Raw genomic sequence first — 25,400 nt, 5'->3', positions numbered from 1 at the left:
CCGGTTGTACGTGACAATGAGTAGGGTCGCCTGTCAAACCTCGTGGGTTTTCTCCGGGTCCTCCGGTTTCTTCCCACTGCTAAAGACCCCTACCCGAAATGACCTAATTTGTGTTGAGTGGACGTTACCCCCCCCCTCCCTTCTCTCTTTCTCTCTCAATAAAAAATCCTAGACTAAATACTATCATGACCTCGATGTCCATGTAACGAACGGAGTTATTCACCAGAAACACAAACTAATGACTTGCTCGAATGATTTTTACAAGTCGATCACAGTGCGAGATCAAAGTTGCAGGTCCAGTGGACGCGGTCGTTGTCGCGTTAGCGCTCAGTATAAATATCCACGTGGACTGCGTGTTTTCTGGGACTGGTCCCCGTTCAATAAAAGACTAAACTGGTTGACTGCTGTAGAGAATAAAGCTACTTATAGGTTGAGATCGTGACTCCCTATAAACGAGGAAGCAATCAATACTCTAGCATTATTATTTTTATTGATCATCTACATGTTAAGCCATGCTTCTAACTGTTTTATCATATTGTATATCAATCACACACACGACACTTGTCGTTTATTGGCTGTGTTTCTTTCAATTGGCATTTCCGTCACGGACTAATTGCCAGACCTACTGTCAGAGGAACTGGATGATGTGATTTTATCTCTGTAATAATTTACGAGGAATTTTAATTTTTGTTTTATCAGTTGTCATAACAGTTGCAGTTTATTGAAAGTAATTTATTTCATCATTGGGAAATGTGTCGATGTGCTATCTGAAGAACTAGAAGTTGTGTTGATATCGCTATAGCAAAGCGTCAGGGTCTGTCAGTGCTGACTATACCGGCCTTTAAAAATAGTTTTCACACAAGACAATCGGGCCTGATCAAGTGGGTTGTCTCAACTGATGAGTTTTATTTTATTTATATCATGTGAGATTGACGACACATCTTCATATGAACTGGTTGAATATTAGTTTAACATGTCTGAAATAAAAGACAACGATGAAGCATAACTATTGTGTGTTTTGTGCACTTCAAGCTTTGGATAATGCTGACATTTTCTTGGATAACAGAAACATGACTGTTGTCTTTTGTGCTTCACCATTCTTCGATAATAAACTATCTTTGTTTAACTATGTTTCTGAAGTTGTAAATACGGGGAAGTCACACTTAGCCCAATAACAAGAAAAACAGGCATACCAGTGAGATTAAATGTCGTAAGCATCCAATTAGGGTTTTCATTTCCTGGTTTGTTTCTCTTGATCTCCCTGAACGATTCGATATAATCTTGTAGCGGGTATCGATGGCGATAACTGTCAATCCATATTGATGATGAAATCTACAAATAAAACTGACATGGATGAGTCGATAGTTGTTGACATGGAATGATGGTTATGTATTTGTTCTTAGGATTAAAACTGCACAAAGGATGACAAAACTAAATCGACACTGACGATTCTTTGGTAGTTTATATGAGGTAATGACTTTGTATTTTTTCTTTGGATTACACTGCACATAACATGACAAAACAAAACCGGCATTGATGAGTCTGTGATGAAATAAACTCCTGGGCAACTTGTATTCCATAAGTGTGCGATATATAGTGATGTGTTCATTCTTAGGATTAAAACTAAACAATCTGACATCACATGGGTAATATGAGTTTTAGTTCTTCGAATTATCATTATTTATTTTAGAAAAGTGTGAAGGTAATTTTAAATTACAGTTAGTGCAAGAAACCGAATGGATAAAACTAAAATTAGCTAGTTTATGTGATTTATTTTATTAATGGTAAGAAAGGGTTACGCTTTATCAAACTATCCTTTAAATAAAAACGGCAATAAAATGGCGTTTAATGACAGTCAGCAACAATCAGGCCAAATTAAGATTAGAAACAATGGAATCAAATTTCTGTTGAGCTTAGTTTGAAGACAAAATGCAGCATTTATTAGTCCTATTAAAGTATCTGTTCAACAGCTGCTTTTTTAAAACAATATGTAAATTATTCAGATGCTTTAAACAGGTTCTGTTCACATAATTCAATACAGCTGGTGACTTATCTTCCTTTGCCAGGGAAACCAATATGTTTTGAGACAGAATTGTTGTATTTTCCGCTTCTCGTACATATATAAAAACCCACATTTTCCGGATTACTTTTGCATGTTTTATTGCATTAGGCTATTTGACTTAATATATTAAGTTTCTAGAACCCCGACGTATTATCTATAATAATATTTGTGACTGTCTTTTGTTTGTTTGTTCAGGGTTTGCGGCTACACTAGGACTGCCCCGGAGCTGGAATTTGGTGTTTAGGGATAGCTCGGACCGGGTAGTAATATAGACTATGTGGCGTTGGTCTCGGAGTTACGGACACAACCCGGGCACCACTGGGTCATCGTCTAGTATTATATAATTATTACTGACACTGAGGGTTTACATTAATATTTCAACAGATGTGCAATACATAATTCACGTACTTACATATTATTGCCATGGTTAAATATTAGTCCATACTATAGCTCTATCTAACTACCCCATCTCAGGGCCGTAACTAGCTCAGAGCAACGAGGGCGGTGGGAAGTTTTCTCAGGGGTGTTGTAAAATTGACGGACAAAGTATATCTATTGTTTTTATGGTCGACAACCTTTTCACAGGGGGGAGGGGGGGGGGGGCGAACATTAAACTTTAAACCCCATTCCATTTCTGTTGACAATTATGTGAAATATTATACGTAGGAAATATAAGTAGGAGTTATACAGGTCACAATTCTATGGAGTACAATTACTACTTTTTATTGGGCGAGGTTTCTACTAGAATTCTTTATTTATTATGAGAGAGAGAGAGAGAGAGAGAAATGGGGTTTAACGTCCACTCGACGCAAACTAGAAGTTATTAGGAAGAAATGATAAAATATAATGAGACAATATATACATGTAAACCCTAGACCATCCAGAGACACCCTTCTACTTACCCTTAAAAAGTCCTAAGCTAATTAAAATAATGTAATTATAAAAGTGATCAAGGTTGATAAGGGCAATACGAAGACAACTTACAATATGACAGACCACTTTAACTGTAATTAACACAAATTATTAATGGATATCTTTACCACAATGATTTGATCTGGTTTTAATAATCACAAACCCCGAAAGCAGATGAAATTTAATTAATATTATCAATGAACAATGTAGATGTACCATGATTTCACGTAATGTAAAAACCACCAGGCGTTAAGTTTATTGTATTGTATAAAACTATCAATAAGCGAATCGAAGAAAGCATCAATGTCTACAATAAGATGTGTCATAGCTGTACAAATTCTCAACATTTCACAAAAACAGCCTACTTGTTCCTACCACAAAAATAACCATTAAAAGGCCGAAGGACTTCCGGTTTGTATTCACATCCATATAAAATAAAATGAAATAGGGTTTAACGTCCTACTTTTCTACTCCGACTGGGCTAATGAATTCGGGCAGACGCCATACAGTGCTATGAGGGACATCTTGCCCCGGCAGTGATAATACGGCCTACTCGAATATCGAATTCCAACTGCCAAAGGGTTCTTTTACGTGCACGCCAATGTGTACACGGACCTCGTTTTTTCGTCCCATCCTAATGACTATAGGCTGTGGCCTGTCAGGCCCTTCGTCCTGCAGCACTGGGAACTACGCCGTAAATTCCAGATGAACTTTATCGGCCAATACCAGGATTGGGTCAGCGTCTTACTCTCCGAGCCACGGCTGCGCCCAGGTCGATATACCAATACAGATAGGAGGAGACTGAAATAATAATAATAGCAATAATAATTTCAGAAAATAATGGAGATCAATAATTCCGAGTTAATGTCGATGGACGAAAAATGGAAAATCATCTTCAGTGAGGTAAGTTTTTCTGTTAATTCAGAAAGCTCATCGCGCTCATCGGTTCAAAACGTCTAACAGACTCCTCAATTTGGAATCTCTTATTGTCAGTTTAAAATCAATAAAATACTTTTACAGTTACAAGTCATAACGTTCTAATAAAATCTTATTAACATACAGATCTATATATCCTAAAAGTCAATATTATGTATTATATTAATGCACTCATTGTTATTATGTAATTCGGCATATCTGAAAAATACACATTTATAAAAACTTTAATTAAAATTGATCCTTTTAGATGATTTTTGGGCCTAAATATTTTATTTTTTTTCTAAATCAGAAAATGTCTAAAACTTTACTTAGATCATTTTAACGTATTTTATTTATTTTTTCATTCATATTTATATTTTTTTTTATTTATATTTTATTTATAATCCTAGAGTGGCATTTAGTGATTGAGCACGATAAGAGAATACTTGTCGAAACGTCGTGCTATATGTGTATAAACCAGTGATTGTATTCCATATAAATTGTGTTGTGTTTTTATATTTTTATATTTTTCAGCAAACCCGGGCACCATTATTTGCTGTTGGTCATTATATAACATATTTAAAGAAACATGTTGAGAATGAAAAGGGTCACAAACAAAAAACCAAAAAATTAAAAGATGGAATTCATCCGCTGTCATATCTTCTTCGAAAGCTGAAACTCGACTTGAAGATGTCCTATGAAAGGTAATTTATGTAGTTTGGTGCCGCGGTGGCTCAGTGGGGTCGCGTGTTCGATCCCGGTGTTGGCCGAGAAAGGTTATCTTGATTTCTCGGCGTGGTTCCCCCCTTAGTATATGTGCAGGACACATTGGCGTGCACGTAAAAGAACCCTCGGTAGTTGGTATTCGATATAAGATATAGACCGTAGTGCCGCTGCCCTGGCACAATTTCCCTCATCGCACACTGTATGGCGTATGCCCGTCTCCATTAGCCCAGTTCGGGGCAGAACTGTAGGATGTTAAACCCCATTGCATTTCATTTCGTCTGGTCAGATGACAATTGTAGGCTTTAACGAAATGGTCTGGGACAAATAGAAAGGGGCCTTGTCAACACAATCATTTTAAGACTAGGCGTCTAGTCGTTCGGATGGGACGAAAAAGGTCAGTGTAAAGGATCAGGTGATAGTTGAAAATCGAAAAAAGACCCCCAACCCCGCGCAAAAAAATATAATACTAATACCACGGAACACAATACAGATCAAGCTCTTAAACAAAAAGCAGTGTTGTAGTGGGAAAAAAACATTGTTCGTAAATAGGCGGGGGCACAATAACAATTAACGTTCGTATAATTAATGACGGGTGAAGTATAAGAGGCAGGGTATGCCTGTATAGATCCCCGTACAATACTTCTACGTTCACGGGAATTTTATTTTATAATTTTATTTTTATATGTAAGGAAGCAATTCGTGACATTAATGCACCCAAAGAATAAACCACGCCGGTGCCAAACCACCTGGTTAGTAAGCAAGCGCATTACTCCCCCACCCTCCTACCATTCCCCCTGTAATCAAACATAAATGATAGAGTATCCTATGTTAGGATTAGTTGATGACATTAATGCACCCGACGAATAACCCTGTCTATAAATTGAGTTTATGATCAATTATAATGTACATCTTTATATTTCATGCCTGCCATTTTATTTATTAATTCCAACAAAGCTTATCCAAAAATCAATGAGTAAATAGACTTGGACCGGAATCGGTTTAAACATTCTATCGATACGGTCATTTGTCGTAAAACAATACAAAATCCTAATCTAAAATATATGTGGAACGCATTATGCAAGAGCTAAATCTGCCTATTGTAGGTCTTTCGTTAGGCCTGTAATGTTTTCTAAAGTATTAATTAGACATTAATTAACTGATCCAGGCCTTAATCAACTCTCGATGGCATCAGATTTCTCCGATATTAAATAGATTAGAATGGTTCAGCGATACTTTGATTTAATCAAATATGGAGGACCGAGACTTAGCTTCGATCAACTAGTACGGTGGTTGAAATTATTGCACACGTCTGTCAAACCTTCAAAGGCTAATATCTTCGCTTGCAATAGAGAATTTGAATGACATCATCTATTTTCGAACTATTATAACAAGAATGGCGAGTTCTTTATCTAAATCTTACATAATGTATCTTTAATTAATTGTAATTCTCAGCCAAAGAAAATGCCGAATTCTTAACATATTATGGGGATTGGATGTATCATAAGGTCAGTCTTTGGCGTGGTTTTAATTCCCTGGTTGTACGTGACAAGAAGTAGGGTCGAGTGGACGTTAAATCCCATCCCCCCCTCTCTCTCTCTCTCTCTCTCTCTCTCTCTCGTGAACAAATATACATGTTGAACTAGAGAACCAATACAGGCTTGTATGGTCTGTTTCATTACAAAATAGAACAATCATCAAGTGGTACTCTGTAATATTTCTCATTAAATTTTAAACGCACGTGATTGTTGTTTGCTATATCATAATTGTAAAAGTGGTCGTTTAAATTCATACAATAATCTAATCATATACAGGCATTGTGAGAGGTGCCTTAATTTATCCATAGAAAATGCACAGAGCAAAAGACCCCCCTTCCCCCCATACTTCATTAATAAACATCCACTCATCAGATCTTTGATTCTACAATCTGATTAAAACACAGATCCTATTTCGTTTCGTTTTTATAGTTCAAAATTTCGTTTTACTTGTCTTTAATACGACTAGGATCTGGAAGAGTTGTTTTATAACACGCGTTCTGGATGATGTGAGGGATTAGCCAATGAAACGGTTCGTTACGGCGAGTTTTTAGCGTGAGGTGCATCCATCTGTTAGTAACACACTAGAAACATCAACGCTGATTGGTTAATCAAATGTCTGGCGTCATAGAGTAAAAAGCCGCTCGTATGACCTCTGACGCGAACTTCCACTACAACCGGTTAGACCTTTGATTCTGTAGATGTATAACATTGATTTCGGTAGGTTCGTTTTGCCCTATATGCCCAAACGACCAAATGCCAAGAATGCGTCTTTTCTATCGAAATTAAAAGCTAAGTTAAAATTCAGAAATGTACGTTCTGAATAACTGGAACGAAATAGAATATATTCATATTTTTTTTTTTTTTTTTTTTAATGTTTCACCTAATTCTGATGGGTGCGTATGTCGCCTAATCACCTTTTTTTAATTTCCCCTTCTAGTTAGAAATATTGATCGTTAATTCCCGTAATACCAAGGATGTGGTTTTGGATTGTCATATCAATAATCGTTTTGTACCAAGAAATTTCTGAGATTTTAGACTTACATTCCATCAAACGATTTTGACCTTAATCGGATACTGTTTCGTTTCGGTAAATCAGACTTTTAAAGAAGCCTTCAATCTCGATCAAAAAGATTGAAGGCTTTTGGCAATTATGCAAAACGAACCCACCTATATATTTCTATCTTTTAACCTAGAAAAGAGAATCTAAACAAAGTACTCATGTGCCGATCTGTGTACATCAGGGCCCTGTTTCTCGAAATCTTAACTAAAGATAAAATCCAAATTTTAGTAGATACTTCAAGTTTGATTGGCTAAGCACTAAAATCAATCTAATATTATCCAATCAAATTACTAAAATTAGGATTTTATCTTAGGTAAAATTTCGTGAAACAGGCCCCAGACTTTTAAAGAAGCCTTCAATCTCGATCCAAAAGACCAATTTTGGGAATTTAGCTGTTTGCCAATTTGGCAAAACGAACTCACCTATGTATTTCTATTGTTTAACCCCAAAAAAGAGAATCAAAACAAAGTACCGGTACTCTGCCACATTGTAATAAAAAAAACACCGATTCATTCGCCGATCTGACTCCTCTTTTTTTCTTTTAAAATATATTACCATATTAAAATTATTACGAATATTTAATTGATGTTTCCCGTCTTATTCAACAATTTTACGAGCTTGTAAAAAATGTCATAGATAGGTGAAGATGACATGAAAATTTTAATCAATAAGCCGGCCATGTTTACCATGGTGATAACAGCAATAAACCATTGTTTTTAAGGTAATCTATACAGAATAAAACCAGTGCAAATATAAAATAGAAAAGGTTATTTTTTTTAGGAATGAATAAAAGATATTTACATAAGACACACAGTATGAAGGAAGTAAAATCGATGTATTATCTATTTTTGGAATCCTGTTTACCTGGTAGCCAGTATGTGTACTATTGTTTTGGAAGATAATTATTATATTGTCGCGGAAATCACTTACGGCATATTTAAAGATACATTATGTAAGATTTAAATAAAGAGCTAGCCATTCTTGCTATAATAGTTCGAAAATAGATAATGTTTCCCTAATTTCCCATTCAATTATAGTGAATAAAATATGTTTATATGAAAAAATAGATAATGTAAAATAAATAATTTGAAAAATTCATTCAAATTACTCTATTGCGAGCGAAGATATTAATCTTGGAAGGTTTGACAAGACGTGTGCAATAATTTCAACCACCGTATTGGTTGTTCAAAGCTAAGTCTCCTCCTTCATTTTTAACTTAAATCAAAATAAGGCTGAACTGTTCTAATCTATTTAATATCGGGGAAATTCGATGCCATCTAGAGTTGATTATGGTCTTGTCATGTTAATTAATGTCTAATTAATAGTTTATATAACATTTAAGGGCTAAAGAAAGACCTGCAATAGACAGATTTAGCTCTTGTATAATGTATGTTTAAATAAGCAGCATAGGCTAAGTTTACAAGGAGCCACGGTGGCTGAGAGAGTAAAACGCGTTGACTCAGTGGCCAAGGCGCTGGAATGCTAACTTGAAGGTCCTGGGTTCGATGTTCGAGGTTTTCCGATGTGGTTCCCCCTTGTCAGTGGTGCAGGACGGCGGCCTAGCAAGGAACACCGTGTGTACAGATAGGCGTACACGTTAAGGAACCCTTGACAGTTGAGGTTCGAACAGTCTCTAGTTGTTCGGAAGGGATCAAAACTAGAGGCTGTGTGTACAGGTAGGCGTGCATGTAAATGAAACCTTGACCGTAGCGCCGCTGCCCGGGTAAAAATGGATGGCGTATGCCCGACTTCATTAACCCAGTCGGACCAAAACAATTGGACGTTAAACCCAATTTCATACCTATGTTGATGAATCCTCATTTCCTTTCAGTGATAGAAATACAATGACACGTGTTTTATCGATATTCATTAAACCGGGATATTGTTGAAACGATAAATAGCAACTATTTTTCTTAATTTTAAGATTGTCGCTGGGGCATGTGCATTTGTGGATGTAACGCAGGCTAGCTAATCAAGAAGGGTAGGGTTCGATCCCGGTGTGGGCATCTAGTCGTTCGAGAGATCCATCCTTGTAGTGGTTGGTGTGTACGTTAAAGATTCCCTGCCAGAAATTGGAATAAGAGTAGGTGGTGGTGCTGTTGTCGACGCACAATTTCCAAGATAGCCCATTACATACTCAGCATTTTTAAAACTGTTCGATGAAGACCACAGTATTAAAAATGCTGACGTTAAAAATGAAATGAAATGAAATGGAGTTTAACGTTCTACGGTTCTGTTCTGACTGGGCTAATGAAGACGGGCATACGCCATACAGTGTGCTATGGGGGAAAATTTGCCCGGACAGCGGCACTACGGCCTACTCTTATATTGAATTCCAACAGCCAAGGGATCTTGTACGTGCACACCAGTATGTACACAGGCTCCCGGTTTTTCGTCCCATTCGACTGCAGATAAAAGAAATGAGGTTTAACGTTCAAATGGTCTGGACCAACAGGGTTAATACCTTGTGCTGTGTTTGAAATCTTGCCTAGACTAACGTTGTTTTTGAAGTGTATTGTGTAGTCCTCTAAATAATTATAAGACCGTTTTAAAACAATACAAACAATATGGCGATAAATAATTAAAATGGATAATCAGCATTGTTATATGAGCATTGTCTCTTTATTCCACGTTATCTCGTTGTATACTAAGATTGTTTTTGAACTGTATTGTTGTCGACATCCTTCATTATACTTCCATTGAGTCTATAGATACAATATGGTGATGAATAATTAACAAACTTGTGTTAAAGTTATCTATAGAATATCATTGTTATACTGTCTCTTAACTCACCTTATCTCGTGGTCGTATACAATTACCACAGAGAAAGACAAATGGTGTTTAACGTCCACTCGATACAAAATTGCCCTCATAGCACACTGTATGGTGTATGTCCGTCTTCATTAGCCCAGTCGGAGCAGAACAGTTGGGCGATAAACCCCATTTCATGTAACCCGATTCAAAGTGGTTAATAGCAATCAAAAAAAAATCATTAAATCGTCTAGGTTATAAGAGTCAATTATATGGCTAGTTCCATCAGATAAATTGCTTCAATGGCATTTAGTAATTGAACAGTCACAATTCTATGGAATTCAATTACTGTTTATAACATGTACTGGGCGACCTTTCCATTCAATACAGACCAGTGGGTAGAGAAGCCTAGACTAAACGAGAGAGAGAGAGAGAGAGAGAGAGAGAGGGGGAAATGGGGTTTAACGTCCACTCGACACAAACTAGGTCATTTCGGGACTAACATATGGTTTAATTTTAGGGGTCTTTAGCAGTGGGAGGAAACCGGAGGGCCCGGAGAAAACCCACGAGGTTGGACAGGCGACCCTACACCTTGTTACGTACGACCAGGGATTCGAAACCACGCCAGTTGACTTAATGACAGGCCTTATGATACAGCACGCACGTGCTAACCATTCGGCCATCCAACCCCCCTAGACTAAACGTACGACGTAGCGCGTGAATAGTATTCCATGTGTATAGTAATCGGGTTATTCGGTGTATTGTGTCAGGGTTAGGGCTCGGTATTTTAAATGGTTATTGGTCTATACATCCGATCAATCCATCACGGATAATTACTATACACGATAAATAATTTAATTCCCCAGTCATATAGGAAGTAATTATTGTACCATGATCATTTGTATTAATTAGTTATCTCTACATCTTTCTGTCTATCAATGACTGAATAAATGAATAAATGAATGAATTAATGAATGAATTGGGGTTTGACCTTGACGTCCTACTTAAGATAGGCATACGCCATACAGTGTGCCCCGGGTGTAAGTGACAAGGAGTAGGGTCGCCTGTCCAATCTCGTGGGTTTTATCCGGTCCTCCGGTTTCTTCCCACTGCTATTGAAACCCCTACGCGCAAGGGTTGGGGTTAGGGTTCTTTTATGCGCACGTCAATGCGTACACGGGACCTTGGTTTTTTGTCCCAATGGGGAAACCACGCTGGGTCCAAACCACCTGGTTAATACACAAGCGCGTTACTCTTTCAACCACCCTCTTCCCCCCCCATCCCCCTCCCATTTCCCCTCCCCTCCCACCCCTCACCCCTCCCACCCCTCACCCCTCCTCCATCTCCTCCCCTGTAATCAAACATAAATGATAGAGTATTCTATGTTAGGATAAGTTGATGACAATAATGCACCCAAAGAATAACCCTGTCTATAAATTGATTTTATGATCAATTATGATATACATCTTTATATTTCATGCCTGCCATTTTATTTATTAATTCCAACAAAGATTATCCAAAAATCAATGAATAAATAGACTTGAACCGTATTTTCTATTACGTTCTATATCATTTCCGTTAATGTTGCCTGTCATTGATAGTGTATGTCGCGGATAGTTTCGACTGTCGACCGCTTGCAGCATGGGGAGTTTCATAGTGGTAGCGGGTGGATGGAACTCTCCGTAACTCCTGATACATCTTCAATATTTGTGGTTGGGCTATTTTTAAATATATTCCTATACCTAAGGTCCATTAAATTTTTCTAATGACTATTTGAGCCCGATAACTCTTTGGATTCTATAGTGTCCCATTTTTCGAATATAAAAAGTAATTACAAATTCCCGAAACATTAAGTCAGTTGCGATTAATTTGATCATTTCAGTTTCGTCAGTGAATTTATCAAGACGCCAAACAACGGACTGCATCTACTCATAAAGTTATTACGTCAACTACAAAATACGTCACGTCAGAAATCTGCTTCTGTAGCAAGTAAAGAATCTCGCTTAGAAGAATTTAAGAGACAGTTGGTACGGCCTTAATTTTATAATTCACTTTATATTATGTAACTGTTTTTACATTTTTTTATTTTATTAAAAGATAACTTGTCTGTACAGATTAACACAGGCAATCTGAACGACAGACTCACCCTACCTGCAGAGAAGTGACTCTGACACAGTGAATAGCCATGATATCCATATGACGTTATCTAAACGTCACAGGTCATGAGGTCACATCAACAAACAAATGTAAACACCATCATTATGATCATTATCAACATTACAAGACACAATGTTACATTGTCAACAATAGCCTTCTTGCAGCCTTTAGGACTGTATAATCCGTACAGAACGTCTTATCGCTTCTTCCAATGATTTTTCACAAAAATAACATCATCTACAACTCTAGATTTGACGTCGGCATATTGGCACTATTTTGTGCTTCGGTCGTGTCTATTTCAGATATACACAATCAATTCTGTTAATGTTTTTAGCGTGGAGATTGACTAAAAGTTAATTTATTTCAGTTCTAAACAAAAATTTAAAACTTTAACGCAATTTTAAAATAATAGCCAAATTCTGGCTGGGATTACTGAGCAAAATAGCCAGCTACCATTTAATTTTCGTACGTTAGTTACGTACGTAACACAGGAAGAGATATGTGTTCTACCGATTGTCTTTTCTGATCCATTCTCTCTCCTACCTGTGAATTATTCTTACCTTTTCGGCATTTCTAATGTATTGTTATTCCCAATCTACCTACCTGTACACCTTTTTCTTATCAATGTGTGTTATCATGTTCTTATTTATTTAAATTTCTACATCTGTCATTTTTCCTAACCCATTCTTCTTTCTGGTCATATAAATGTTTAGCGGGTTTTGTATCCCAGTCTGATGTGTTCATTATTTCCAGGTTCTTTCCTTGATTCGGCCTTGTTTCTTATTTCAGGCTGATGAACATGATTGTCTACTGTGTATAAAGTTTACTTTACGATGTCAGGTCAGTTCGTTACAAGTGTTATTTCAACCTCTGTTAATCTTCGCTAAAATGATTACATGATGAGAGGGGGAGGGGGTTTAACGTCCACTCGAAACAAAGTAGGTCATTTTGGGACTAACACGTTGTTTAATTTAATTTCAATAATGCGTTTACGCTTAACAGTTGGAGCAAACCGGGGGACCCGGAGATAACCCACGAGGTTGGAAACCCCATTTCATTTTATTTGATCCTAGACTTTGATGGAAGAAAAGGTAGGGTCGCCTGTCGTCCTGATACTAAATAACCCAGCATGTTATTTTGTGTTGGAAATTAAATCCAGTTTTTCTACATTTTACCCATTTCGGGTCAATATGAACATTTTTGTGTGTTTTTGGTAGAATTATGTGGTTATTACTTTTAATTCTTTATCATTTTCAGTCTGCTGTAGGAATCTTGGTTGGAGAAATGGATCATCTGCAGATTATATCATCAAGTTTATTAAGTAATACCATTAAATCAAGAGTTGTCACCCTTGAGGTAAATAATTGGGGGTACTTGATTGACAATCGAGTGAAAAGGGGTATTTCGGGATACCACACATACGTCGACTGAATAAGAAAATATCTCAACGAACCACGACAGCTGAAACGTATTCGTAGAGTTTAATTACGTTACGATTCTACTCACACCACCCCATCTGTCGGGACTGACTGAACTATGACAGAACTGAATTCCGCGTCACTCGATTGCAACTCGGTCAATACAGGAGGTTCTGGCCTGACAATCGAGCATTTCCTTTCAGTATTGTAGTCTCGATTGTATTGGGGACACTTTTAAAACTTAATTATTTAATTCTATTTTGTATGCAATATTGAATTTTAAATTAATTTAAATTTCGTTTTTGATATAATTAAAACTCTATGAATCTATATTAGAAGCTGAATTCGAAATTTTCTAAAACAAAAACCAACAGAACCCATACGTTTTTTTAAATCCTACAAAGGTCCAGCAAAGTCTGAATACGATCATATCCCAAAGTTTCAGTTATCTTGGTGGCTTTGCATACAAGTCATGTTCTTTCTAAAATATACTCCAAGTGGCCTCCGCAGCATTGGAGGCAAACTTTCATAAGTTGCGCAAAATTATCAAGAACTCTTTGTGGATTTCCCTGATTTTTGCTGTGATTGCTGCCTTCAATTCACCAATCGTTTGAGGCTTGTTCTTGTACACATTATCCTTGCAAAATCCCCAAAGAGGAAATTTGTTGGACCTTTGTAGGATTTAATAAATAAAATTATGGATTCTGTTTTGTTGTTGTTTTTTTTTGTGGCTTCACCTTATATTTCAGATGACGACACCATCTTTGAGTGTTCATGCTGGGTCTGATCGTGTTTATCTATCTATTTCAGATAATGACCCTAACTCTGAGTGTCCCAGCTGGAATTGATCGAGTATATCTATCTATTTCAGATAATGACCCTATCGCTGAGTGTTCCAGATGGCTTTGATCGTGTATTTGAGACCTTTACCTATATGAGATTAAAGTTTGGTGAATCTGTACGATTTAAACTCCTGATTAGCATGTTGTTTACACATGGCTATGGTCAGATCGTCTTTCAGGTAATCATTACACTATTCGATGTTATATTTATTAAAACGCAATGGGATTTTTAAACACGCCCATCATTGTTTGTCAGTGAGAATCGGCTCATATTATAAATGAATCTATATTTCTATAGAGATTTTTGTTCTTCCGCACTATTTAAAGCCCTTGTTACACCAAACTAGTTTTCACTACGTTCCGGAAACGGCCATTGAAAACCATATCGTGTTTTTTGCTACCCGGAAATCATATTGCATGGTGGCCTAGGAATCTCCTGTTGCAATGAGGTTTTATTTATCCACACTATTTAAGGTATCAGCAATGAGGTTTTTATTTGTCCACACTATTTAAGGTATCAGCAATAAGGTTTTTATTTATCCACACTATTTAAGGTATCAGCAATGAGGTTTTTATTTATCCACACTATTTAAGATATCAGCAATAAGGTTTTTATTTGTCCACACTATTTAAGGTATCAGCAATGAGGTTTTTATTTATCCACACTATTTAAGATATCAGCAATAAGGTTTTTATTTGTCCACACTATTTAAGGTATCAGCAATGAGGTTTTTATTTATCCACACTATTTAAGGTATCAGCAATGAGGTTTTTATTTGTCCACACTATTTAAGGTATCAGCAATAAGGTTTTTATTTGTCCACACTATTTAAGGTATCAGCAATGAGGTTTTTATTTGTCCACACTATTTAAGGTATCAGCAATGAGGTTTTTATTTGTCCACACTATTTAAGGTATCAGCAATGAGGTTTTTATTTGTCCACACTATTTAAGGTATCAGCAATGAGGTTTTTATTTGTCCACACCATTTAAGGTATCAGCAATAAGGTTTTTATTTGTCCACACTATTTAAGGTATCAGCAATGAGGTTTTTAAACACGTTAATAGCAGCTAGTGGATCGGGTAATCTTAAAGTGTATCTACAACAAGAGCTAGAAATGGCGGGACTTGATATTGATATTTTGTCTAAGGTAGGTAACTTGTTTATCATAGTACACATATAGGAAGCTAGGCAGCAACTCGTCCACAAGCATCGGTCGGTTGACTCGTCCACATATAGGAAGCTAGGCAACTCGCCCACAAGCATTGGTTGACTCGTCCATTATCATAATATATAGAGAATCTCCTACCAGTCTTTTTTGATATCAAAAAATATCAACACAAGTTGATAAAGTAACAAAAAACGAGGCTCGAGTTTTTTTACTTTATCAACGAGTGTTGATATTTTTTGATATCAAAAAAGACGAGTAGGAGATTTTATTTATCACCCAATCCCTTCTTACATGCACAAATAGATAAATATAATTCTTTGCTGTAGATTTCACTTTTACTGAACATTACGGCGTAGTGATACATCATTTTTTGACAGGAATTCAACCATTGCAAAGTCCTTTATATTGACCCAGTGTGTCCATCAAAGTCAATTGAATAACAATAGTTCACATTTTTAATAAAAAAAAAAGTCACTTTTAATAAGAAATGAACTGTTCTTTGAAAATAAAAAAAAGTAGTTCCTTTTCAACTGACCATCCTAAGGAGATATCGCAGTAGATTATGAAATATATCACACAAGCGATATCTACTGTAGAATGTATTATTGGGTGATAAATTAGTTTATCAGACAGAAGTGCAGTAAAGTATACGAATGTCCATCAGAAAAACACTAGTTAACTTTGCACAGTTCTTTATTTACGTCAAATTAACAGTATAATAAATACGACTGTACTATCAACCAGGGGCCAGCCATCTTGGAACCGTGACGTCATGGGTGTCAATGGATGTGCAATTGTCCAAAGAAAGGGCAAACCAAGTTCCATGTTGATGAGTTTTAGTCTATGGACCCATTCATGGTTCAAAAATTTAAGACTCCGCAAAAATACCTAATGTGTAATAAAAGTATAGACTGACGCATGCGCTTTGGATCATAAGGCCTGTTATTGATACAAATGCCGCGGTTTCGATCCGACTCTAACACGTGACAAAACGTCGAGTGGTCTGGCTTATCTCATGGGTATTCTCTGAGTTCTCCGGTTACCATTTTTACAATTTATTTGTCAAAAATTGTCATCCGTTTAAATGTTATATATTCCATTTTATCCATTTCAATAGACCCGTTGTTAAACAATATGGACATGTTTTTTTATTATAATGTTTTGTGTGATTAGTTTACAAGAGGCGAGGGGCGGGGTTTATATTATTATGTTTTGTATTATTAGTTTACAAGAGGCGATGGTTTAGAATTTGATGATTTGAGACGAGAAGTAGAAGAATGGAAGTTTAGATATATAGATGTAAGTTTATAAAATATATCACAGTGGAAGGCTGACATACAACTCTAGTCTTTAATTATACTTTAATTATTATACTCTTATGATACGCCATATTACTATACTGTGACGATATGGCATTCAGAGTGACGTCATATTGCTATTCTGTGACGAAATGGCTTTTAAAATGGCGGCTATTGCTATACTGTGACGATGCGGTGTTTAAAATGACGCCATATTGGTACGATATGGCATTTAAAATGACGCCATATTGTTATACTATGACGATAAGGCATTCAAAGTGACGCCATGCTAATTATAAGACCTAAAGGGAAGTGGTATAAATATGTGGGATTTTTGTTTAAAGTGTCTGTGTATATTGTGTCAGCTCCGTGGGTTTGTCTTGTGTAATTGTGATATGTGGTGCTGTCTCCCTGCACTTACTATTAACGTGTCTAATGACTGCACGAATTCTTTCACTTTTCGTTTAATATAAGTTCATCAGGATGTTTATTTTTATATCTGCCGTGAGAATGTGCATCTAATTGTAACATCACCAACAACTCTATCGTTTGTTCTGTCATTAATGTGTTGTGCAGTTATCCTGAATGGATTTTCTGAGACTAACACGTTGTAATTATATTTTCTATGATAAACTCAATTCAGCACTTTAATTAGAACGAAATCACATGAAGTAACCCGGAGAAGAACGATCTAAGTCACTTTTTCAACTGAACCTCAGTTAATGGTGCCATCTGGTGGCAAATTGTATAAGCTTTCTGTGGAACAATCAATTTCAGGTAAAAATGATCGGAGTCACATCCAACCAAGGCCCTTCTGAAATGGCCTCCCGGACAAATACGTCCATCGTACCCTTTATTTTAAACATAATTTGGCTGAAAAGTGGAAGTCAGTTGTTGAACTGGTAATTATGATTCGTATTAAACATCAATTTAAAGTTGTAATTAAACCCACTCGTTGTTCTGTTCGCATCAAGCATTCTCGTCCAAAAGTCTGTTTTGCTTTTTATGCAAAAAGACAAAAATGTGACTTAGGTCGTTCTTCCCCTGGACTCTTCAAATATATGACGTGTGATGTACAAGTATCATTACATATCCTATATAAATGTTTTACCTGTTTCACATGTTTTAGGTCGATAGTTTACTGAAGAAACCCAAGGTAAGGTGATTTTCTGATTTAATTAGTGTTGGGTGGTAACGGGTTAGTAGTGTTGAGTGCTAGTAAGCTGGTTGGGTGGTAGTAGATTGGGTGGTAGTAGGTTGGTTGAGTGGTAGTAAGTTGGGTGGTAGTAGGTTGGTTGAGTGGTAGTAAGTTGGGTGGTAGTAGGTTGGGTGATAGTAGGTTGGTTGGGTGGTAGTAGGTTGGGTGGTAGTAGGTTGGTTGGGTGGTAGTAGGTTGGTTGAGTGGTAGTAAGTTGGGTGGTAGTAGGTTGGTTGGGTGGTAGTAGGTTGGTTGAGTGGTAGTAAGTTGGGTGGTACTAGGTTGGTTGGGTGGTAGTAGGTTGGGTGGTAGTAGGTTAGTTGGGTGGTAGTAAGTTGGGTGGTAGTAGGTTGGTTGGGTGGTAGTAGGTTGAGTAGTAGTAAGTTGGGTGGTAGTAGGTTGGGTGATAGTAGGTTGGTTGGATGGTAGTAGGTTGGTTGGGTTGTAGTGAGTTGGGTGGTAGTAGATTGGGTGGTAGTTGGTTCGTGTTAAGTTGTAAGTTCCTATATGTTTCATATTTTGTACAAGGGTATTCTTTTAGGCCAGTTTTCATCGACCAGGGGCTAAGTGAGAGGGACGCAATGACGAGCTTTGCGTCATGGTTTAAAGTTTTTGCGGCCCCTCGAGTTTTCGCGCCCCATCCCAAATGGCACCAAATCATGCCATTTCAATGCGGTTTTCAACATTATAATCATAATATTCAACCAGTGTCAAACATATTACGTGGGTCAGATATGCTACAAATCGACTCTAGCATGTTCCACACGGCCCAATATTACCCGGTGTCACTGGGAGGGACGCCCACCCGCCCCTCCCCCCGCACACGCATATAACAATTGTTTTTTGGGAGGCCCGGGCCGGAACATGTTCCTCTTGCAAAATAATGGGTCACTACGCCCCTGGTTTGACCGGCGTTAATCATTATATGGAATTAATAAATATGGTTATTATTCATTAAATATTTACATCAATAAATGAAATATAAAAGCTTCCATTCATATGATTTTAGTTCTGCTTCGTAGCGTGTGACTTCTATACACGATTTAATCAGATACGGTATTTATATGATGTTAGTGCTGCTTGGTAGCGCGTGACTTCTATACACGATTTAATCAGATATGGTATATATGATGTTAGTGCTGCTTGGTGCGTGTGACTATTATAACGATTTAATAAGATTATTAGATACAGTATATGTATGATTATTGTTTAAATGAACCTGGATAAACGAACCACTTGAATAATAATATTGATATATCGATTAACTAGTCGTATCTAGTAATTAGTACGGTAATATAGATCCATAGTAATATATTCAAACGATTATGAAACGTACTGGGCCCTTATTCACGAAAACTTAAACTAAAATACAATCGAAATTTTAAGAAATACTGCAATTCGATTGGCTGACCAGTAAAATCAATTTGCATATATCCAAAGAAGTTGCAGTATTTCTTAAAATTTCGGTTGTAACTTAGTTTAAGATTTCGTGAATAAACTTACAGAACTCTCTATATTATTATACATTACTTTCACTAATATTGCCGATTGCTTCGGACTCAAGTTGTTTTAGGGGATTTTGTCAAGGTGGTGGAATGTATGGTGAGTCGGATAAACGTATAACGATAGTCAAGTTTAAATGTCTAGCCATGAATTACATGAGATCGGCCCAGGCAACATTTCCTACATAGCTCACTGTATTGAGCATTTTGGGAGCTACGGTGGCTAGGAGGTTAAGACGCTGGCTCGCTAGCCTGGAGGTCGGGTGTTCGATCCCTGCATTGGCCGAGAAAGTTCATCTTGATTTTCCGACGTGGTTTCCCCTTGTCAGTGGTGCAGAACGGAGGGCCTGACAAGGACAGCTGTCTAGTCCTTCGGATGAGACGAAAAACCGAGGTCCTGTGTATACACTGGTATGCACGTAAAAGATCCCTTGGCAGTTGGAATTCGATATAAGAGTAGGCGATAGTGCCGCTGCCCGGGCAAAATTTCCCTCATAGCACACTGTATGGCGTATGCCCGTCTTCATTAGTCCAGTATAGGAGCAGAACAGTAGGACGTTAAACCCCATTTCATTTCATGTATTGAGCATTTTCGTCTTCATTCGCCCGGTTGGTGTCGAAAAGTATGACGTTAAAGCCAACTTCATGTCACAGGAGATGTGGGGAATGGTCTTGGTAAAGCGTGATACCGTATTTTTACAATGGTGGGTAACGTCTCGGGATTTGAATAATTCACTGGTTATTAAACTGGCCTGCTTCAAAAATCTACTTCATTGGATTTCATACTTTAATTTGTTTTGGGGGACCTGATCGAACTTTTCAAATGGGGTCTGGAATATCCACAAGCTTCATTTTACCATAGGGTCGAGTCTGCTGACTACTTGTTAGGATCACTGTACTTCTTATATACACTTATAACTAAATACGTCACTCTTACATCACACTTATATCTAAACACAACACAATCTAAACTAAATACGCCATACTTAAACTAAATACGTCACATTTATAACGAAATACGACACACTTTTAACTAAATACATCACACTTATAACTAAATACCTCACATGTATAACTAAATACGTCAGATGTATAACTAAAATACGTCACATTAATGACCAAATACGACACACTTCTAACTAAATACATCATACTTGTAACTAAATACGTCATACTTATAACTAAATACGTCATACTTATAACTAAATACGTCACACTTTTAACTAAATACGTCACACTTATAACTAAATACGTTACATTAATTCCAGCCTGATGTTTGGTCTAAAGAAGAACGGCCTAGATTTAGTGATCAGGATTCAAGATTGACACCAAATACTCACCAAGACGACCAGGTTATACCACCAAATACTTACCAAGACAACCAGGTTATACCACCAAAGCCATATCCTAATGGTAATAAATATTTCTTATAATATCTGTTTCTTGTATAATAAAACATGACATTATCCTAATGCCAAACATTCTACTTCGCTGTAGTAAAATTTCCCCCTGCAGCTCTGTTCCAACAAGACTATATGTGACGCACACTGTACTGTAGTTGATGTCGGGATCCGAGTAAACTCCTCGCATTGTTGAATGTCCTAGACATGTCAACCTGAGGCTACCTACTATCTTGTCGTGCAACCTATTGTTGTCAATTCTGGTCGTGTGTTTTGTCTGCGATGTCATCTTCCAGTTTGATCGCAGGTCGTTTTTTGAATATAAATCATGACATGATCGAGAACCTCACACAACTTCTATAGACCATAGGACTTGCTGTAGGACTTTACTATGATCCCCTTGCGAAATCTGTTCATAATCGATCGTCATAACCTGCTGTAAGTTACCGTGTCTTTGTGCCTCGTTCTAGAATCTATAGGCCTAAATCTTAATTACAAATAGACCCGATGTGCAGAACACACATGTGGTAACTTTAGGAGGCCATTGACACAACAGTGAATAAAAACTCTGAGTACCCACGCAAGACTTTAAACATCGTTCAATAAGTGACTCATTGTACATGTATAATATTTTCAGCTTCACGAGAATTACCTCCCGTTCCAAATTTCACCGAAATTCCTGCCAATTCCCTCCAGCTGCTGATGTCTTTGATTCATCAACAGAAACAGGAAGCCAAAAATGACATCATGGTGAGTTATACTTTTAATCAAATCTATTAGTATCCATTGCCTTCTGACATTTTGGTGTTCAATTTGGTTTTTAATATAAGACGGGAAGAAGTATAGGTTGCCTCCTGCTTGCCTGGCTCCATCTTCAATAGGCGTGATCTCGCTTTAACTCCGTACGATCAAGCCCTCCGCGTAATACACTGCATATTTCGCCACTAATTTCGATTGGATACTGACCCAGCTGTGGAGCCTATCGGATTCCTCCATCATTGCGAATACCAAGTCTCGCACATTCCAGCTAAAATGTCTACCTGTGATAATCGAGTTGCAAAGTTCAAGGTTCGTTTAAATGTCAAGGTTTCCGCCATGTTTGATTTGAGTGTGTCACAACCTCTGATTGGACGCTATCATTCGGGTGTCTGTGTTAAAGGGAGATAACGTAGCTATAAGTTCGCGAATTGAAGACCAGTTTAGCAACGTCTAGATGCTGTAAAACTCTTCGGGAACATGTTTTTTGGGGGTTTTTTAAAGCAAGAAAACTTTATGATAATCCATTTATTAACGGGGGGGAGGGGGGTAGCATGTGCGCGGTGTATCATAAGGTCTGTCGTTGATGAGTCAAATGGTGTGGTTTCAATTCCAAGGTTGTACGTGACAAGGAGTAGGGTCGCCTGTCCAACCCCGTGGGTTTTCTCCGGGTCCTCTGATTTCCTCCCACTGCTAAAAACTCCTCCGAGCAAGTGAATTATTGAAATAAAATTGACCCATATGTCAGTCTCGAAATGACCTAGTTTGCGTCGAGTGGGCATTAAACCACATCACCCCCTCTCTCTCATTTATACGCCTTTTCCATGAATAATCACATGTTTTTAATGTTTCATTTCAGCAAGCTTTAAATGACAGTAGACGTAACAGTAATGATGATGACGACGATGATGATATGACGTCAGATTATAATACCGACCAAGAACTTTATATTGCGCATGTGTATAAAAATACCGATGACTGTTTCAGCGACAGTTCCAAAGACAACACCCTCCTTAATCTTGATCAAATCCGTCGCCATTCCGAAGGTATGGTATTACTGCGCAAGAACAGGGTTCCGGATAATGAAAACATTTATGAAACTTTAAACACACACCCGTCGACAGTGAGAACTAAAGAACTAATAGACCCGTGTGGCCTTGAAGTGCAGAAACGACGTGCATCGGTTAAAACGCTAGGAAGTTTAAATGGCAACTGGGTTTTAAAATCCCATTTATCGATGCCCTCTCTCAACACAATCGAAAGACCAACTTCTGAAATCAGAGGCGATGGATCAGGGGCCAGCGATGGAAAACCCAATAGGTACCCTGTCATTCTTACCGAACGGGTTGGACAACCGGATGGTGCCGATCGCTCCCCACGAACTCCGCCTGAACCGGAACCAGATTATTCACCGGATGTAACACCAAATGGAACAATGGCGAAATGCAACAGTGAGGCGATTAAGCTATTAAATGATTTTGATAAAATGCTCGATCAGCATGAAGCAAAACCGAAGACTCGGTCATCCAGAGAACCAGATTATATTCCTTCTGGTACGATAACGTTTGTGTGATGATCGAGAGTGAACGCAGCAAAATTAAAGATATTTATTTTAATAACAATTACATTAATTGTACTTACTCATCTTTTTCATTAAAAGAAAATCTTTGATGATTCATCCTAATCTCATCATCTGTGGAACTTTCGTAGCACCGTCGTTGTGAGTGCTTGGAACACTATAATGGTGCTCATCTGTCCATCCGGAACGTTCTGAATTAAAGGAATTGAGTCCTGTTACAGTGTTGTGTGAGCAGAATCAGATAATTAACCTATGGCGATTGGTTAAGATAGTGTCGTTTGCTTGTCATTAGTGGGCCAAAAGTCCCGAGTGATTAAGAGAATTAAATTCCGGGACGTTAAATAGACGATCCCCTTTCAAACATAAACGTGTATTCTTTATTATAAAATATATTCGGTGTATATTCCGATTGAATGTTACAGAACATGCCAATTAGGTAAACACGAGAATTTCAGGCGACAAGGCATGCGATGGCTATCTCGACCAAACATCATAGCTGAAACCTTTGATTACTTCACAATTCTCCAAACACCACGCCCACACCTGTTTCCAGATATGATAGAACTGTGTCAGGACCCAGTCCCGTGCGATATGATTGCAATTCCGTGCATTCGGAACATTCTGAAGAGTTGACAATCTACCACCCCCTCAGTTTCATCTGCCATGATGTGCAATGTCGAGCAATCCGTCCAAACATTTATGTGATAATCTTAAATGAATGCAGCAAAATCAAAGATATTTTTTTTTAATTTATTTTAATACCAAATATTACTTGTTTATTATTGTAAATTCATTTGTGTATTTATGTCAATTATTTGTGGAAGTTTAAATGAGTCCAAATCTACTTCCATAGTTACAGTTGTTACGCACTAGATGTTTAAATGGGTCTAAGTCTACTTCCTTAGTTACCGTTGTTACGCACTGGAATTTTAATAATAAATTTATGTGAAATGAAAAGAAAAGGGGTTTAACGTCCTACTTTTCTGTACCCACTGGGCTAAAAAGAAAACGAGCAAACGCCATGTAGTGTGCTATATGTGAAATTTTGCCCGGATAGCCTCGCTACTACCTACTCCTATTTTAAATTCCAACTGTCAAGGGTTCTTTTACGTGCACTCCAATGCACATACGGGAAAGAAATATTGGTATGGAAAACAAGACCACTGTCTTAATTTGTTTTTTAAATTAGGGAAAAGGACCCAGTGTAACTTATTGTTGTGTGTGACATCCGTAATTATGGTCTAAATCTGCTTCCTTAGAACGAGACCACTGACTTTATTTGTTGTTTATTGTATAATTATTGTTGTTCCTTAGTTACCGTTGTTAAGGATTGAAGTACAGACTCCGTGTATTTATTGTTGTTTGTGAGTGACATATGTCAATCATCTGGTTATACTGCTAATGTTTGTTATGTGTCTATAAACAAATAAATTATTACATATTGGTTAGGTTAAATTAATATGCTTATTTGGTGTATTCTTTGCTTGAACACAAACCATCAACACGCGACTATGTTAACAAATAAATTTAAAGCAATAGACCATGACACTGCCGCACAATATTTCCTATAAAAGGAACAAAGACGAAATAGGCATTACATGGTGACTGGCACGAACCCCGCACTAACCTAATCAAATAATACAGGGATCACCTGGGTCGGTATACAACTCGTAATGGCTGTTCCTAGGAATGCCGCTAACCTGGAGGTCGGGTGTCCGATCCCTGCATTGGCCGAGAAAGTTCATCCCGATTTTCCGGCGTGGTTTGCATTTTGTCAGTGATGCAGGACTAGGACAGCTCTCTAGTCGTTCGGATGGGACGAAAACCCGAGGTCCCGTGTACACATTGGCTTGCACGTAAAAGATCCCTTGACATTTGGAATTCGATATAAGAGTAGGCCGTAGTGCCGCTGTCCGGGCTAACCTTCCCTCATAGCACACTGTATGGCTTAAGCCCGTCTTCATTAGCCCAGTTCGGAGCAGAACAGTAGGACGTTAAACCCCATTTCATTTCATTTTATTTCATTTCCTAGGAATGCTGAAATGAATAATAACACAAGCACTAATGATCTGTGTAGAAAATGCTTCTGGCATCTGAAAAACACCAGTTCCATCCAC

At 37.6% G+C, this 25,400-nt stretch overlaps 1 protein-coding gene across 1 annotated transcript; it reads left to right on the top strand.

The window, feature by feature from the left end:
* Nucleotides 1–893: 893 nt before the first annotated feature.
* LOC126809808 (uncharacterized) lies at nucleotides 894–24,677 on the top strand. Its single transcript, XM_050534600.2, has 13 exons — nucleotides 894–1,470; nucleotides 3,809–3,877; nucleotides 4,424–4,593; nucleotides 11,844–11,988; nucleotides 12,908–12,958; nucleotides 13,376–13,474; nucleotides 14,408–14,557; nucleotides 15,413–15,529; nucleotides 16,775–16,849; nucleotides 17,978–18,004; nucleotides 20,817–20,961; nucleotides 21,586–21,698; nucleotides 22,564–24,677. Exons 2-13 carry the CDS (start codon nucleotides 3,815–3,817, stop codon nucleotides 23,275–23,277), a joined length of 1,869 nt encoding a protein of 622 aa, XP_050390557.1. The 5' UTR covers nucleotides 894–1,470; nucleotides 3,809–3,814; the 3' UTR covers nucleotides 23,278–24,677.
* Nucleotides 24,678–25,400: the final 723 nt, after the last annotated feature.

This window comes from Patella vulgata, chromosome 2 (assembly GCF_932274485.2).
Source record: "Patella vulgata chromosome 2, xgPatVulg1.2, whole genome shotgun sequence".
In the NCBI taxonomy this organism is placed as follows: Eukaryota; Metazoa; Mollusca; class Gastropoda; family Patellidae; genus Patella; species Patella vulgata.
The sequence above is the reverse complement of the archived record's forward strand: the minus strand, read 5'-3'. Positions and strand labels throughout refer to the sequence as shown.